The sequence below is a fragment of the Dermacentor silvarum genome, chromosome 8, assembly GCF_013339745.2.
Source record: "Dermacentor silvarum isolate Dsil-2018 chromosome 8, BIME_Dsil_1.4, whole genome shotgun sequence".
NCBI classification, from domain to species: Eukaryota; Metazoa; Arthropoda; class Arachnida; order Ixodida; family Ixodidae; genus Dermacentor; species Dermacentor silvarum.
In genome coordinates, this window is record NC_051161.1 from 157220777 (window position 1) to 157236683 (window position 15907).

The 15907-nt window shown below is 46.7% G+C and overlaps 1 protein-coding gene across 1 annotated transcript in view; it reads right to left on the reverse strand.

Annotated features, from left to right (window-relative positions):
• Positions 1-1216: 1216 nt before the first annotated feature.
• The window catches only part of LOC125947446 (uncharacterized), an 87372-nt gene continuing 72681 nt past the window's right edge, over positions 1217-15907 (reverse strand). Inside the window, exons 10-12 of the mRNA XM_049672184.1 lie at positions 14766-14904; positions 13795-13899; positions 1217-1734 (exon numbers count right to left, since the gene is read on the reverse strand). Coding sequence (XP_049528141.1) covers positions 1413-1734; positions 13795-13899; positions 14766-14904 — 566 coding nt within the window. The 3' untranslated portion in view covers positions 1217-1412. The remainder of the gene's footprint in view (positions 1735-13794; positions 13900-14765; positions 14905-15907) is intronic.

Sequence of the window (15907 nt, forward strand, 5' to 3'; positions counted from 1 at the left end):
CAGAAGGATTTTATCTGAAGTGTTCTTAGCTCACGGAACAATTGATCTGAGTAAAAATGTGAGAATTTTAGATATGGCAGGAACCATTATTTTTCTACAAGAGAAACAGTGTGTTATTGTTAGTTGGGAAAGCTATAGCTCAAACAAGACCACAATAATTTATGCGACTAAGCGAGAATTATTGTTAAGAGTTTCGCTGAAGAAGGGCGATATTTGAGAAACACTACGCCCACTTCTGCGAACGTGTTCCTGTAAGAAAATCGACATCGCTGCTTCATGTCATGTTGTAATCGAAGTGCACGCCTAAGCATTTGATTGATTAGTTAACTTCATATTTTGTAGAATCTAATAAAATATTCTGTTGCAAATGAGCATTCTTATTTTTGGGTTGAAACGAAATGGGTTAATTTTTTTTCTTCATTAATAACAGCCCGTTCCTATAGTTGTTAGCACACCACTTATGTAACTTTGCCAGCACGAAATTCACATTTGAGACAGGACTTTCTACACATGTATATGGAAATAGTAACCTGGTGTCGTTCGCATACATGATGTACGCGATATCCTTGTCAATGCTTAAGCTATCATTCACGGAAATTTCAAATACAAAGGGACGTAAGATGCTCCCATGAGGAACACCAAAATTCACAGCAATAACTTAAGAGGTAATGCCGTTAATGTGCATAAGCTGCTTCCTGTTTCCGAAATGCGATCTGATAATGTCAAGCACAAAGCCACGAATGCCATAATACGCCGAATAAACCATAATAATTACGAAGAAAGAGTACCCAATTGATGAATTCAAAGGCCTCCGACAAATTGACAAAACTTCGGAGAATTACTACGCGTTCTTCAAAATCAGTCAGAATAATTTTTTAAGAGGAGCAAGCTGCGCGCACATGTTGTTTGGAAAGGCTTACTGGCATTCCATTAAGACATTGTGTTTCTGAAGAAAACGAGAAATCCTCCAAAATATTGAGAGAAAAGGTAAAACTGAGATGGGTCTGCAGTTCAGTATAAGCGTTTTGTCCCCTTCCTTGAATAAACACAGCACTTCCGATATTTGCATTCCTAGGGGAAATAAACCAGATGACAGGCACGTATTATGGATATGCTCTAACACAGGTGATAATATACCTAAAACAATCTGACGACAAATACAAAAGAGCCAAGAACAAAACGTTATCTTCGACACGTGTCCAAAGTGTTCCTTTATTTCGACTCAGGCGGCTTTGTTAACCGAACGTGTACGTATGAAGCGCTTATGTAAAATATTAACCAACCATCTGCCGCGCGTCTTTGTTGAAGACGCGACGTCAGCATTTTGCAGTGATAGCATAACCGCGGTCGTGACTGTGCGCTTCGCACGTTGTTGCCGTCGCGGAGATGTGACCCAGATCAAGACTCGCCGCCTAGCCGCTGCTGGCGTTCTGTTGTTCGCCGGTCGCGACCTGAGCCTCGACGTCGAAGCTCTGGAAGGAGACCGAGGTGTCTTCGTCGGCCGCTTTCGGTCGAAGCCTGCGCGCCCAGCCGCCTTGCGACGAGCCTTCTCCGACGGAGGACTCGTGGTACGGCCTCGGTACGGTCCCCATCAGCTCGGACGGCGGTTCCGATGTCGGGTCTGCCGAAGCAGACGCGTCCTCGATGGCTTGCATCACTCCGCTGCAAATGGCCGAGTTTGCCGCCGCGGACGCCATGTTGTTGTCAGTGGCTGCGGCTGCTTCGCTGCCGTACCTAGATATCGAAAGTTCAAAGCGAATATAATGAAGGCAGTTTTCAGGGCGTGTGAACGCTCATTCATTTACGTAAGCGTGCATTTCTTTAAAGGAACAAATACAAGGAAACAGAGTTTTGTGCGGTTATAAATGTCGAAGAAGCTGCTAAAAAAAATGTTGGTTCGAGCATATAAAAAAGTTTGTTAGCATTAGGTGTAAGAAGTGCCCTAAATTGCTGACATCAAAGTGCTATCACCACGAAGGCGGCAGTAGGACAAAAAAAAACTGACCTTAGCATGAGCTAAATGCTGCATGACGTTTCGTAGTCGAAGAGCAAGCTTCAATTGCGCGCATCACACGAGCAACGCACGGACGATGCACTTAGTTGGCAACCGGCAACATTTTATGCGTCGGCTCGCACCGATGCAGAGGCCGCACTCAGAAAGGTTTTCGCTCGCAAGTGCTCTTTGTCATTGGCCCGCAGTATCGCATCAGGATGTTCAGCAACAGGATTCGCTCACATAATTTTGTTTTTACAAATTCTAGCGTAGTTTTTTCAGGATACGGACGCAGTTGTTGAGCTTAATGTTAACCGCCACTTCCTCCGGCATTGATAACATGACTTCAGTTATATTTCTACAGTGCATTTTACTTGTTTTATAAATAATCTGATCCAATGAGTGCGTGCACACACATCTGCTCTAACTGGCGGAAAATGGCCATCTCATTTATTTCCCTCCATCGGATTTTCTGTTAGTGTTAGCACATGCAACGAGTCATGTACGTTTTAGCTTTGAAGTGGTTAACCTTTACAACGCTACTAACACGCCATAAACAGTTATTATCAAAAGAGTTCTTATTAATGAAATGCTTTACAATATGAGAAATTCAGTGCAATTTGACGAACTTTCGCCACGCTGGCTAACAAGTAACGTGTGCATACTGCTGGTTCAGCAGCACCCTGTGCCGCTGTGCGAAAGAAAATCTGCAAGCTCTCAGAAGGACAACTTGTCGCTCAAAGGAAAACGTGACGAGCTCATGACACTGCAGCGCCATAGGCCGGCAAACACACTCGTGACTCGACACTGACTCAACGCAACCTGTGAGTTTGTTAGAGCTCGTCTGGTATAATTTCGGTGAGTTTGAGCCCGAGTGAGCCTGGCTGACTATAATTTTTGAAAGTCTGAGCGCGAGTGAGCCCAGCTAAGTGGAATTCTGGTGAGCCTGGCTGAGTGGAATTTTAGTGATTCCGAGCCAGAGCGAGCTTAAGCAAAAATATATTTTGTCAATGAATATAAATAAGTTCCGTTTATTTTGTGTACGTACGACTGCAGCGCCTGAGCTGACTAAATCAAGCGGGAGTGTGGCTAAGCTTACAGAAAACAGGATGTCATAAGTTCTACCGAGACCACGACGATAGTGGCGTTAAAGATGCGCATACACAAATATGACGTGGACAACTCGTTTAAAATTTAGTAAACCCAGAGCAGACAAAATACTACTACTACTACTACCACTACTACTACTAATAACTAATAATAATAATAATAATTAATAATAATAATAACGATAACATGTACACTACACAATCTTCCTTTGTGCCTATCAAAACCGGGAAGTTATTCTTTTTCGCGACGGGAGCAGTTGCCACAGACATTCGCGGCCCTTCTGCTCTTGGGATGCTTAGTTACGATGGTTATCTCCCACAGAAAAGAAGGAGCCCAAATAATGTCCGCAGCGACAGCTTCCACAGAATAAAAGCTTATCATCTTCAGCATGATTTATTCACCCTGAAAGGCCCCTTTGAAGGTATTACATAAGAGGGGGGGGGGGGGGGAGAACCGAAATACGCAGCATCATGATATCAAATATTGTATGGACACTAAAAGTAATATATATATATATATATATATATATATATATATATATATTGTCACGTAATAGTGACCGCGAAGAAAACTGTCGTACCACTGTACATGACTTTTTTATTGGGTGAACCTGTGCCCACAAAAGCAAGCTACACTCGAGGCACAACGATAGCAGCGAACAGAGTCGGCCATCGCGGCAATCTGATCAGCGGTGAAGAGCGTCGGCTTTTATACATGAGTCGTCGAAGGTTCCAGAGAAATCCCTGGTACTAGGCATTACTCTGGACAACTACTATACAATTCGCGTCACTCCTACAGTCAAATTACATAAGTGTCGGTGACAACAGACAACGGATAGAAGCATCGATAACATTCGATAAACTTCCGATACATGCGGGCGCAACCTGCGCCGAGCGATAACGGTTAACATTTGTTAGCCGGTGAAAAGCGACCACCAGTGAAAGATAAACAAGTACACATGGCAATACTCTCTACTTAAAAAAAACTTCGTCCCGATGCTACAAACACGAAAGCGAAAACAAAACCACACGTAATAAAGAAAAACAACAAAGCAACAAAGCCCCTAAGTTTGTCAGCGGGCGTAGAAAGGCTTAAGGCGCACCACGTGGATGACTTCAGGTCGTGCGCGGCGCCACTGTGATTGCGAAATATACCGTCTGGCACGACCTCATAGTCCAGTGCGCCAATACGTCGGATGATCTTATATGGTCCGAAATAGCGACGTAAGAGTTTCTCGCTAAGTCCTCGTCGGCGTATCGGAGTCCAGACCCAAACATGGTCGCCGGGCTGGTACTCGACGTAGCGTCGTCGAAGATTGTAGTGTCGGCTGTGGGTCCTTCGCTTGTTCTTGATGCGCAGGCAGGCGAGCTGTCGACCTTCTTCGGCACGCTGCAAATAGGTAGAAACGTCGAGATTTTCTTCGTCGGTGACGTCCGGTAGCATGGCGTCAAGCGTCGTTGCCGGGTTCCTTCCGCAGACCAGGTTGAACGGCGCCATGTGCTTCGTTTCTTGTACGGCCGTGTTGTATGCCAGTGTCACGCATGGAAGGATGACATACCACGTCTTGTGTTCGACGTCGACGTACATTGCAAGCATGTCGGCGACGGTCTTATTTAGGCGCTCGGTGAGAACATTCGTCTGCGGGTGGTAGGCGGTGGTCGGGCAATAGTTTGTCTGGCTGTATCGCAGGATGGCTTCAGTAAGATCTTCCGTAAAGGCCGTACCTCTGTTGGTGATGAGGACTGCTGGGGCACCATGACGCAGGAGGATGTTCTCAATGAAGAATCTGGCTACCTAGGCGGCACTGCCTTTGTCATGGCTTTTGTTTCGGCGTAGCGGGTGATGTAATCCGTAGCTACCACAATATATTTATTCCCGCATGTAGACGTCGGGGAAGGCCCCAATAAGTCCATCCCGATCTGCTGGAGCGGTGGCCGAGGTGGTTCGATCGGCTGTAGAAGTCTGGCTGGCCTTGTCGGCGGTGTTTTGCGGCGCTGACAGTCTGGGCATGTCTTTACGTAATGGGCGACGTCAACAGTGAGGCGAGGCCAGTAGTATTTTTATTGTATCCTCGCTAGCGTGCGGGAAAAATAGAGGTTTCCAGAATTTTGGTCGTCATGGAGAGCTTGCAGACCCTCTGAGTGAAATGCTGAAGGTACCACGAGAGGGTAGTTGGCTCGGAGTGGCGAGAAGTTCTTCCTTAGGAGAATGTCGTTTTGCAACAAAAACGACGCCCATCCTCGCCTGAACACCTTCGGCACAACGACGGTCTTGCCTTCCAGGTAGTCTACAAGGCTCCTTATTTCCAGGTCGACTCGTTGTTCTTCGGCGAATTCGTCAGCACTGATGGGTCCCAAGAAAGTGTCCTCATCTTGGTCGTCCTGTAGCGGGGGTTCGACGGGGGCGCGAGACAGCAGTCGGCGTCAGAGTGCTTTCGCCCAGATTTGTAAACGACAGTGATGTCGACTGCCTGAAGTTTCAGACTACATCATGCGAGGCGACCTGAAGGATCGTTCAAGTTAGCTAGCCAACTCAAGGAATGGTGGTCACTCACAACTTTGAAGGGCGTGCCATAGAGTAGGGGCGAAACTTTGATGTAGCCCAGATGATGGCGAGGCACTCCTGTTCTGTTGTGGAATAATTTGCTTCTGCCTTCGACAGCGACCGGCTAGCGTAACTTACAACCGTTTCTAGTCCGTCAGTCCACTGCACAAGCACGGCGCCGGGTCCTACGCTGCTTGCGTCGGTGTGGACTTCGGTATCGGCGTTTTCAACGAAATGCACAAGTATTGGCGGCGATTGCAGGCGTCGCTTCAGTTCTTCAAAGGCTTCGTTTTGCGGCGTCTCCCACTTGAACTCGACGTCGGCCTTCATGAGGTACGTCAATGGCTCGGCGATCCGTGAAAAGTCCTTGACGAAGCGCCTGTAATAGGCGCACAGTCCAAGAAATCTACGCACTGCCTTCTTGTAGGCGGGTGGAGGAAGGTCAGTGATGGCCGCAGTTTTCTGTGTGTCAGGGCGCACTCCAGACTGGTTGATGACGTGGCCCAAAAACAAGAGCTCCTCGTATGCGAAGCGGCACTTCTCTGGCTTCAACGTGAGTCCGGAGGCCATGAGTGCTTAAAGAACTGTTTGAAGGCGCCGGAGGTGTTCTTCGAAGCTTGAGGCAAACACAACGACGTCGTCCAAGTAGAGAGGCAAGTCTGACACTTCAAGCCTGCCAGTACTGTATCCATGACACGTTGGAAAGTCACAGGTGCCGAGCAAAGGCCAAACAGCATGACCTTGAGCTCAAACAGTCCGTCCGCTGTAATAAAGGAAGTCTTTTCCCGGTCCCTCTCGTCGAGTTCCATTTGCCAATAGCCGATTTTGAGATCGATCGACGAAAAAGATTTTGCGTTGTGGAGTCGATCCAAGGCGTCGTCTATCCGTGGGCGAAGGTATACGTCCTTCTTCGTGATTTTGTTGAGGTGACAATAATGAAGCCAGAAAGTAGCGTTCAATCCTTCTTCATTAACACCACGGGGGACGCCCACGGACTCTTGGACGGCTGGAGGATGTCGTCGCGTAGCATTTCGTCGACTTGTTTCCTTATGGCCTCGCGTTCACGCGCCGAAACTCGGTACGGGCTCTGACGGAGTGCGCGAACATATTCGTCGGTTATGACGCGGTGCTTGGCGAAAAGGGTTTGTCGAATTTTTGACGACGACGAGAAGCAGTCCTTGTATTGTAGGAGCAGGGCTTTTAACTACTCTTTCTTATGCCTGGGAAGGTTCTGATTGATGTCGAAAGCTGGTTCAGGTACTACAGTCGTCGTTGCAGGTGCGCTAGAATCCGTGAAGGCGAAAGTACTGCTCGCTTGTACTATTTCGTCGATGTAGGCGACCGTGGTGCCTTTGTTAATGTACTTGTATTCATGGCTGAAGTTAGTGAGCATCACTCTTGCTCTCCCTTCACGTAGCTCAGCTATGCCTCTGGTGACACAAATTTCATGGTCAAGCAGTAAGTGATGATCACCCTCGACGAAGCCCTCCATGTCCGCAGGCGCTTCGGTACCGAAGGAAATCATTACGCTGGAGTGAGTCGGAGCGGTGACTTGTTCTTCAAGCACATTCAAGGCATGGTAACTGATATTTAGTGAGGTCTAGGATTTCTCTCAATTTGAAGAGACAAAGAGTGAAATTAGTCAAGAGGAAACAGGCCAACCTAGAGGCAGTAAGGGTAAAAGCAGACCAATTCAGGCTGGTGATCGCAAACAAATATGCAGCTTTAAAAAAGGAAGATAAAGACAACATAGAGGTAATGAATGAAAACGTAACTAGGTTGATCTCAGAAGCAGCAATTGAAGGGGGAGCGAAGGCACCAAGGCAACCAGTAGGTATGCTCTCTCAAGAAACAAAGGACCTAATAAAGAAATGACAAAACATGAAAATGTCCAACTCAAGAGATCAGATAGAATTCGCTGAACTGTCAAAACTGATCAACAAGAAGAAAGTAAGGGATATTCGAAATTATAATGTGGGAAAGATTAAGGAAGCCGTAAAATATGGAGGCAGCATTAAATCAGTAAGAAGAAAGCTTCGCATAGGAGAAGGAAAGATGTATGCACTGAAAGATAAGCATGGTAATATCATCAGCAATTTCGATGACATAGTAAAAGCAGCGGAAGAATTCTATACTGACCTGTAGAGTGCCCAAAACAGCCACGCTACTTTCATTCGAAATAGTGATGAACCGGATACAGAGGCTCCTTCTATAACTAGCGATGAAGTTAGAAGGGCCTTGCAAGACATGACCCTGGGAAAAGCGGCAGGAGAAGATGGAATAACAGTCAATTTATTAAAAGATGGAGATATTGTGCTTGAAAAGTTTGTGGCCCTTTACACGCAATGCCTCATGACTTCAAGTGTACCAGAGAAGTGGAAGAACGCCAACATTATACTAATCCATAAGAAGGGAGACGTTAAAGAATTGAAGAATCAGGGCAACACTTGACTTCAGCCAACCAAGAGAACACGCTGGCTTTAGGAAGGGACATTCTACGATGGATCATATCGATGTCATCAATCAGGTAATAGAGAAATCTGCGGAGTACAATCAACCTCTCTCTATGGATTTCAAAGATTATGAAAAGGCATTTGATTCAGTAGAGATACCAACAGTCATAGAGGCATTGCGTAATCTAGGAGTACATAGGCATACGTGAATGTCTTAGCAAACATCTACAAGGATTCCACAGCTATACCTTGGTTCTTCACAAGAAAAGCAGAAAGTTACCTATCAAGAAAGGGGTCAGGCAAGGAGACACAATCTCTCCAATGCTATTCACTGCATGCTTAGAAGTATTCAAGCTCTTAGACTGGGAAGGCTTAGGAATGAGGATCAAAGGCGAATATCTCAGAAACCTTCGGTTCGCAGTTGACATTGTCCTATTCAGCAACAAGGGAGACGAATTACAGCAAATGATTGAGAACCTTAATTGAGAAAGTGTAAGAATTGGGTTGAAGATGAATGTGCAGAAGACAACGATAATATTCAATAGCCTGGCGAGGGAACAACAAATTAGGATCACCAATCAGCCTCTAGAGTCTGTGAAGCGGTACGTTTATCTAGGTCAACTACTCACAGGGGACCCTGACCACGAGAAAGAAACTTACAGAAGAATAAAATTTGGTTGGAGTGCATACGGCAGGCATTGCCAAATCTTGACTGGGAGCTTACCACTGTCGTTGAAAAGAAAAGTGTGCAATCATTGCATTCTACCGGTGCTAACATATGGGGCATAAACTTGGAGGTTAACAAAGAAGCTCGAGAACAAGTTAAGGACCGCACAAAGAGCGATGGAACGAAAAATAGTAGGACTAACATTAAGAGACAGGAAGAGAGCGGTGTGGATCAGAGAACAAACGGGGATAGCCGATATTCTAGTTGACATTAAGCGGAAGAAATGGAGCTGGGCAGGCCATGTAATGCGTAGGATGGATAACCAGTGGACCATTAGGGTTACAGAATGGATACCAAGAGAAGAGAAGCGCAGTCGAGGTCGGCAGAAAACCAGATGGGATGATGAAGTTAGGAAATATGCAGGCGCAAGTTCGAATACGCTAGCGCAATACAGGGGTAATTGGAGATCGCAGGGAGAGGCCTTCGTCCTGCAGTGGACATAAAAATATAGGCTGATGATGATGAACTGATGTTTGTATCCGGTGGTATCACTTTGTGTGTTGAAAGCATTGTCGACTTGGACCTTAAGTCGATGACTGCACCGTGTTGGTTTAGAAAGTCCATGCCTGGGATGACTTCCGTGGAGCATTGCTGCAGGATTACGAAGCTCGCCGGGTAAGTGCGGTTGTTAACCGTGACTCGCGCTGTGGCGATTCCATTCGGCGTTATTCGGTGGCTTCCCGCTGTCCAGATATTGGGTCCTTGCCAGGCCGTTTTCACCTTCTTCAACTTGGCGGCGAACGGGCCACTGAATACGCATAGTCGGCTCCAGTGTCGACGAGAGCGGTGACGTTGTGACAATATACTAGCACGTCTAGGTCGGTAGAGCGTCGTCTGGCGTTGCGGTTAAGTCGTGGCGTCAGATCACGGCTGCGTCGGCTTGCTCCGCTGCTAGTACGTCGCGTCGGCAGGTCTTCTTGCGGCGGCGAAGTGTTCTCGTCAAGGCTCTTGCCAGACGGCGTGCTAATATCTCGTCCTGATGATGCTCGAATCGTCGGCGGCGGTGGAGGATCTTCGGCATTGCGTCGTACAGCAACCGCACCTCGATCAGTTGCTGCTTTTAGTTTCCCTGGTAAGGGCTGGGAGATCGGCCCCGGGTGGGACCGGTGTACTGACGGCGATGCGGCGAGATGTAGCGGCCTGGTGATGGCGAGCGCGAGGGTCGTTATGGTTGCCACTGGGCTCCGGTGAGGTAGTTGGCGATGTCGCGCGGTCGTTCACCTCATACTAGACGCAGCGCGCTGACGGCGAATTGCCGCATACCCATCGCGTGGTACTGGCAGCGGGGGTAGGTGTAGCCGGCCTCTCCACAGTGGCAGCAGAGTGGGCGGTTATCGAGGGGGGGGGGGGGCGCCAAAGGTCGGTCTTCCTCGGGCTGTAGCGCTGACCGACAGGTGGGCGCGATGGCGTCGGCGGTGGTGGTGGTGGCTAGCGAAGGAATGGTGGCGGCGTAGGGTCCGGGAGCTGGCGCTGAGTAGCGATGGCCTGGCGTGCAGCAGCGGCGTAGCTCATTGCTTCAGACTGAGGCTGCAGTGGTTGGGGAAGTTCTAGCGATTGCTGGATTTCCTCCCGTACGATATCGGCGATGGAAGCAACTTGAGGCGGTGACGACCGTAGTGACTTTTGCAGCTCTTCACGGATGATCGCCTTGATCGTCTCTCGCAGGTCATCGGAGGAGAGTCCTTGGACTTCGGCGTAGCGTGGCGTCGAACGGCGATTGTATTTCCGGTTGCGCATGTCCAATGTTCCCTCGATCGTCGTAGCCTCCAAAAGGAAGTCTTGGACTGTCTTTGGTGGATTCCGCACCAGTCTGGCGAATAGCTCCTGCTTGACTCCCCGCATGAGCAACCGAACCTTCTTGTCTTCGGGCATAGCGGGGTGGGCGTGCCGGAACAATCAAGTTCGGTGCCGGAACAATTCGGTGTACATACCGATGCTCTCATTCGGGAGCTGTAAACGGCTCTGCAACAAGGCTTCAGCTCTTTCTTTACGGACGATGCTCGTGAAGGTGTCCAGAAATGCAGCTCGAAAGAGGTCCCAGGTTATTAGTGTACGCTCTGTATTCTCGAACCAGGTTCTAGCGCCGTCTTCAAGAGAAAAGTAGCAATGGCGCAGCTTTTCGTCTGATTCACACCTGTTGAACATAGCGACCCGGTCTTATGCCTCCAGCTAGTTTTCGGGGTCTTCACATGGTGAACCACGGAAAGTCGGCGGCTCCCTGGGTTGTTGCATCACGACCGCAGATGTTGGCACAGGGGCTGTCATGGTAGCTGCTGTCGACGTCATGACTTTTATCGTCTTGGTCTTGTCGGGTAGGGCTTCGTACTCCGGTGGCAGGACCTGCCACCGGAGTACGGAGTTCCTGCCGCTAGCTCGCTGGTTGGAGTAGGCGTCGACGTCTTCTGGACGTTGTGGGCTTGGCTCACGGCTGGACGTGGGGGTCCGGTACAAGGACATAAAAGCACTTCCACCAGATGTCGGCGATCGTCGAAATCTGATCAGCGGCGAAGCGCGTCGGCTATTATACATGAGTCATCGAAGGTTCCAGAGTAGTCCCTGGTGCCCGCGTGGCTTCCAGAAAGTACTAGACAATTTGCGTCGCTCCTACAATCAGATTACATAAGCGTCGGTGACAACAGACAACGGATAGAAGTATCGATCAAGTTACAGAAACTTTCGTACATGCAGGCGCGTCCGGCGCCGAGCGATAACGGTGAACATTTGTTAGCCGGTGAAAAGCGGTCACCGGTGGAAGATAAACAAGTACACGCGGCAATATACAGGGTGTTTCAGCGAACACTTTCGAAACTTCTTAAAGGTTGCCTGTGGCAGATAGCACAATTCCAGTTCATGAGCTGGTCTACTCGAAGAGGCGGACATTACTTGCACAAGAAATTAAATTGCATAATCGAATAATAAACAAAAGTCACTAATTAAGTTTGTAACTAATGGCCTGATGGCCCATATTGCAATTTACAAATTGTAGCCGTGGAGTTCGCAAGGCGGATCCATTTGAAATGAATTCTCGGGATGACCCCAGCTTCGAGATATTAATTCCCGAACTTTGCGGAGAAATGCATTGGCGTTCCAGTTAGGTTCTTAACAAAATGTCGCTTTTTGCATTAAAGTACAAAATTAACTGGAACGCCAGTGCATTTCTTCACAAAGTTCGGGAATTAATATCTCGCTACAATTTGTAAATTGCAATATGGGTCATCAGGTAATTAGTTAAAAACTTAATTACTAAATTTTTGCTAATTAGTCGATTATGCATTTCCATTTTTCTGCAAGTAATGTCCGCCTCTTCGATTAGACCAGCTCCTTAACTAGACTTGGGCTATCTGCCACAGGCAACCTTAAATAAATTTTGAAAGTGTTCGCTGAAACACCCTGTATATATACTGCTAGCATTAGGACGCACATACGAAAAAAAAACGATGCTTTATTTATTGCCTACATTTCGGCCGGGATCAGGCTTTAAAGCTAAAACGTAGACACGTTACATATGCTAACACAGACCGCAAATCTTTGTAATGGAGGGAAATAAATAAGATGGCCATTTTCTGCCAATCACAGCAGATGTGTGTGCACGCACTCATTCGATCAGATTATTTATAAAGCAAGTAAAATTCGCGAAAATCACGCGAAATTAATTGGTTATTAAATTTCCACAACTCCCAGCACATATGCCGGATTTGGTACCGATGGCTACCAAGAGATGCTGAAACTAGGCAATGGTCACTAAAGAACACAGGGTGCACAGTGTAACCATAAATAAGAGAGAGAGCGCTTTAAGTGAAACCTTAAGTGAAACCTTAAGTAAAACCTTAAGTGAAACGTGGCTATACAGCCACGCTTGCAGAGCACGCATTTATGCGAACCCTATGATTGCGTTCGAGCGTCGTCGTCTTCTTCCACAGCTGGCCTGTTCGCATGCTCGTGCTCTGCGAGGTGAAGAGGTTTTGCGCGCTATGAGAGCGAGAGAGAGAGAGAGACGCATTCACGGAGCGCGTCTGCTGGAACGCGTTGTCGGCATTGCAAGGCAGTAGCGGTGTTGCGAGCTACTCAATGCAACGCGCAGTGACGGCCGTAAGTCCGAGATGCGCGAAAAGAAATTATCATCATCATGAGTAATAAGACGAAAAGTTCTCGCGCACTTCCGGAAAATGCTGGGCTACGATCGCCCAGCTTCGCTGTTTCAAGCGTTGGCGGCCGAGTGCAACGTTAAGCTTTTCTTTTTTTTACTTCATCAGTGATCAACGCCGAACGACCAAACGCATCGAAATGGTAAGAAGCAGAGTGGCGCTCATTTCTTGCTTGAATAGAAGTTGAGATAAATTTGAGAGAAATTAGGCAATTTGCTCAGAGAGAACCAAGGAGGCGCAAAAACGTGCTTAGGTAGACGTTGTTTTCACAGCAACAATTTTTTTTTCATTTTGTAAGTGAATAATTTTGATATTTTATAAAAAGAGAGAGTGCAAAGCTAAGTAGCCAGCATAGTTTACGAAGCGCGCACACTCTGCTGAATAGAAAATCTATGTCGTAATCACTCATAGTGTACCGACAAGTCCGCAACTCTAGTGACAATGGCCGTAAGCCAGAATTCCGCGAAATTTCATATTATAACATTAGATAAGTAGCTGGTGACTAAACAAGTTCAAAGTTGCAAAAGCTGCCTGCTCATGGCCTGTCACGGAAAGTGTCACCATGCTTGGAAGGAAGTGATCATGTGTAGTAAAAGCCATTTCATACGTATATTTCGGTTGTATTTTTATTGTATTTATTGTTCACGCGATATATAAGCGGAGTATACAATTGTTCGAAATACAACACCTATAGTTGTGTTTTCGCTGTCTGTGCCTTATAGTTACGTTCTCGCCTGCTGTTGCCCTGATCTCACGAAGAAGCGTGCACAAGCAAGCGCGGGCTGTCAGCGAATCAGCAAGAGAAGTAGACGCTTCCTGTACCTGTCCAGTTCGCCACTGGAGGCCTGCCGGATGGAGTAGCGTGACTTGTTCTTAGCGGCGCCTGAGGGTGATGAGATGCCTGCCAAAGAGCCCCGGTCTTCGGACCTGCAGTGTGCAACAATGAGGATCGTCAGAATGCGACAGACACACGTAAGCAGCGCTCCGGCGTTAGCGTTATCGATTTGTACGTATTTGTTCGCATTAGTACACATCTCAGTTGCTTAAGAGGGGATGGTAGGTAGCGACCTTTAGATTGGTGTTTTTCAACTAGGGAATACTACATTTGCCGATGAATATATAACTTGCGAATCTCATGCCGAAACAAACAATAGAAGTGCTTCAAACGTGAAGTACTGGAAATCACTGCTGTTCTGGAAATGTCTTATTTGTAGTAATTTCTGGAAAACACCATTTCCGCAACTAATGTTTTCGTTCGGTAGATGCATTAGAGAAAGAAAAACAACTGGGGAACGTCTCGCTCAAAGACCGGATGCGCGAGCATTGTGCGTTGATCAATTCTCAAGCAGCTGGCCTTGTGGCTTTTCACTGTCGTCTGTATCACTGTGCACCACCTTTTGAAAATGTAGTGATTCTTGGAAGCGCCGGACGAAAATTGAAAGAAAAATACTTTAGGTGTATCATATCAGTGTACAAGAGGAAGGGAAATGCAACAGGGTCCCTGCTATCTCTCTCAGCGATGAAGAAATAGCTTTCCTCAAAGGCTGAGCTTTAAATATAAGGAAGTAGAAGAGACAGGGCAAATGTGTGTTTATATTTTAAAAGATTTTTGTACCTTGCTATAAGCATTGCGCGTGCGTTGGAGGTTTGGTGTTCGAGGGATGGTCTGTTTTTTCAAATATATTTCAGTTTTTAGTCCAGCGTTTTCGTGTCTCTTCTTTCCTTCATGATCGCGTCTCATTTTTTCCGTTGGTTTTCCCAAGTATCACGCTAGAATGAAGACAATATCTTACCGTGATATTTCGGACTGCGGCTGCTGTGAGCTGGTGGAAGGGCCTTCCCCGGATGCCCTGACCCGTAGTGTTACGGGAGACGGAAAAGTCGGGCCTTTGACATCTTGTGCCGAAGCAGCACCCGCGCCACCACCAATGCCTGAAAGAAGGAAAAATCGGCGGAACGCATCTAACAACGACTGTCGAGGGTAATGCATTTAGCATCGAAACAAGTTAGTGTTACAACGTATTGGCACCGTCAGAACGAGTTATGTATGAGACGTATTTATTTATTTGTTTACTTAACAGTATTGCAGGCCTTTGCACATGCCCAAACAAGAAATGGATTGTAAAAACGCACATGAGCATGGGAAAAACAGGAGAAAAAAAAAGAAACATATAGAAAAGAAAACTGCCATACAATAACCCTGGCATTCAGCACAAGTCACTTTCTTTGTTTCTCATGAATCAAGGAATAACAAAAGGTGCTCAAAACAATTGTAATGTTAGTCGTATAACATTATTGTAGTTATCGGCGCTCACTAAAATACCATTCTTCAGCATATTGCAATAGTTACATTTCAAATCATAAGGCAGTATACAATCACACTTGCACCAATGTCCAAGCATACAACCATCTCATTCTCTTGTAAACTGCGCGCTCAAATACTTTCATGAACAACCAAAATGTGGCTCCAATTTTGCGACAAAGCCATCCACAGAATCAGATTCTACAATTTCCTTTGGCAACGCATTCCAGATTTCGATTGCCCACGGGAAATATAAATACCTGAACGCGTCGCATTGTGTGGAATACTGCCTGATGAGTTTATTAAGACATGTTCTATTAGAATGTCGATGCGGTGGCTGTACGTAATCTAGCTTATTTATATTAATATTGTCACGACATAGGATCAAAATAAACTTCATGACAGCCACACGACGCCAACAAACAAGGGTAGGCAGTGCTGCTTGGTTTCTAAGAGCACTTACGCTTTCTTGTCGAGAATACTTTGAGTACATAAATCGCAAAGCTTTATCTTGGATACTTTCTCATTTCTGTGTGAGTCCTTTCTGGTACGGGTTCCATACTATGCTACCATACTCAAGAATTGACCTTACTGAAGTTTTATGTTGTTAGTTTCATATAGGATGATGCTGCA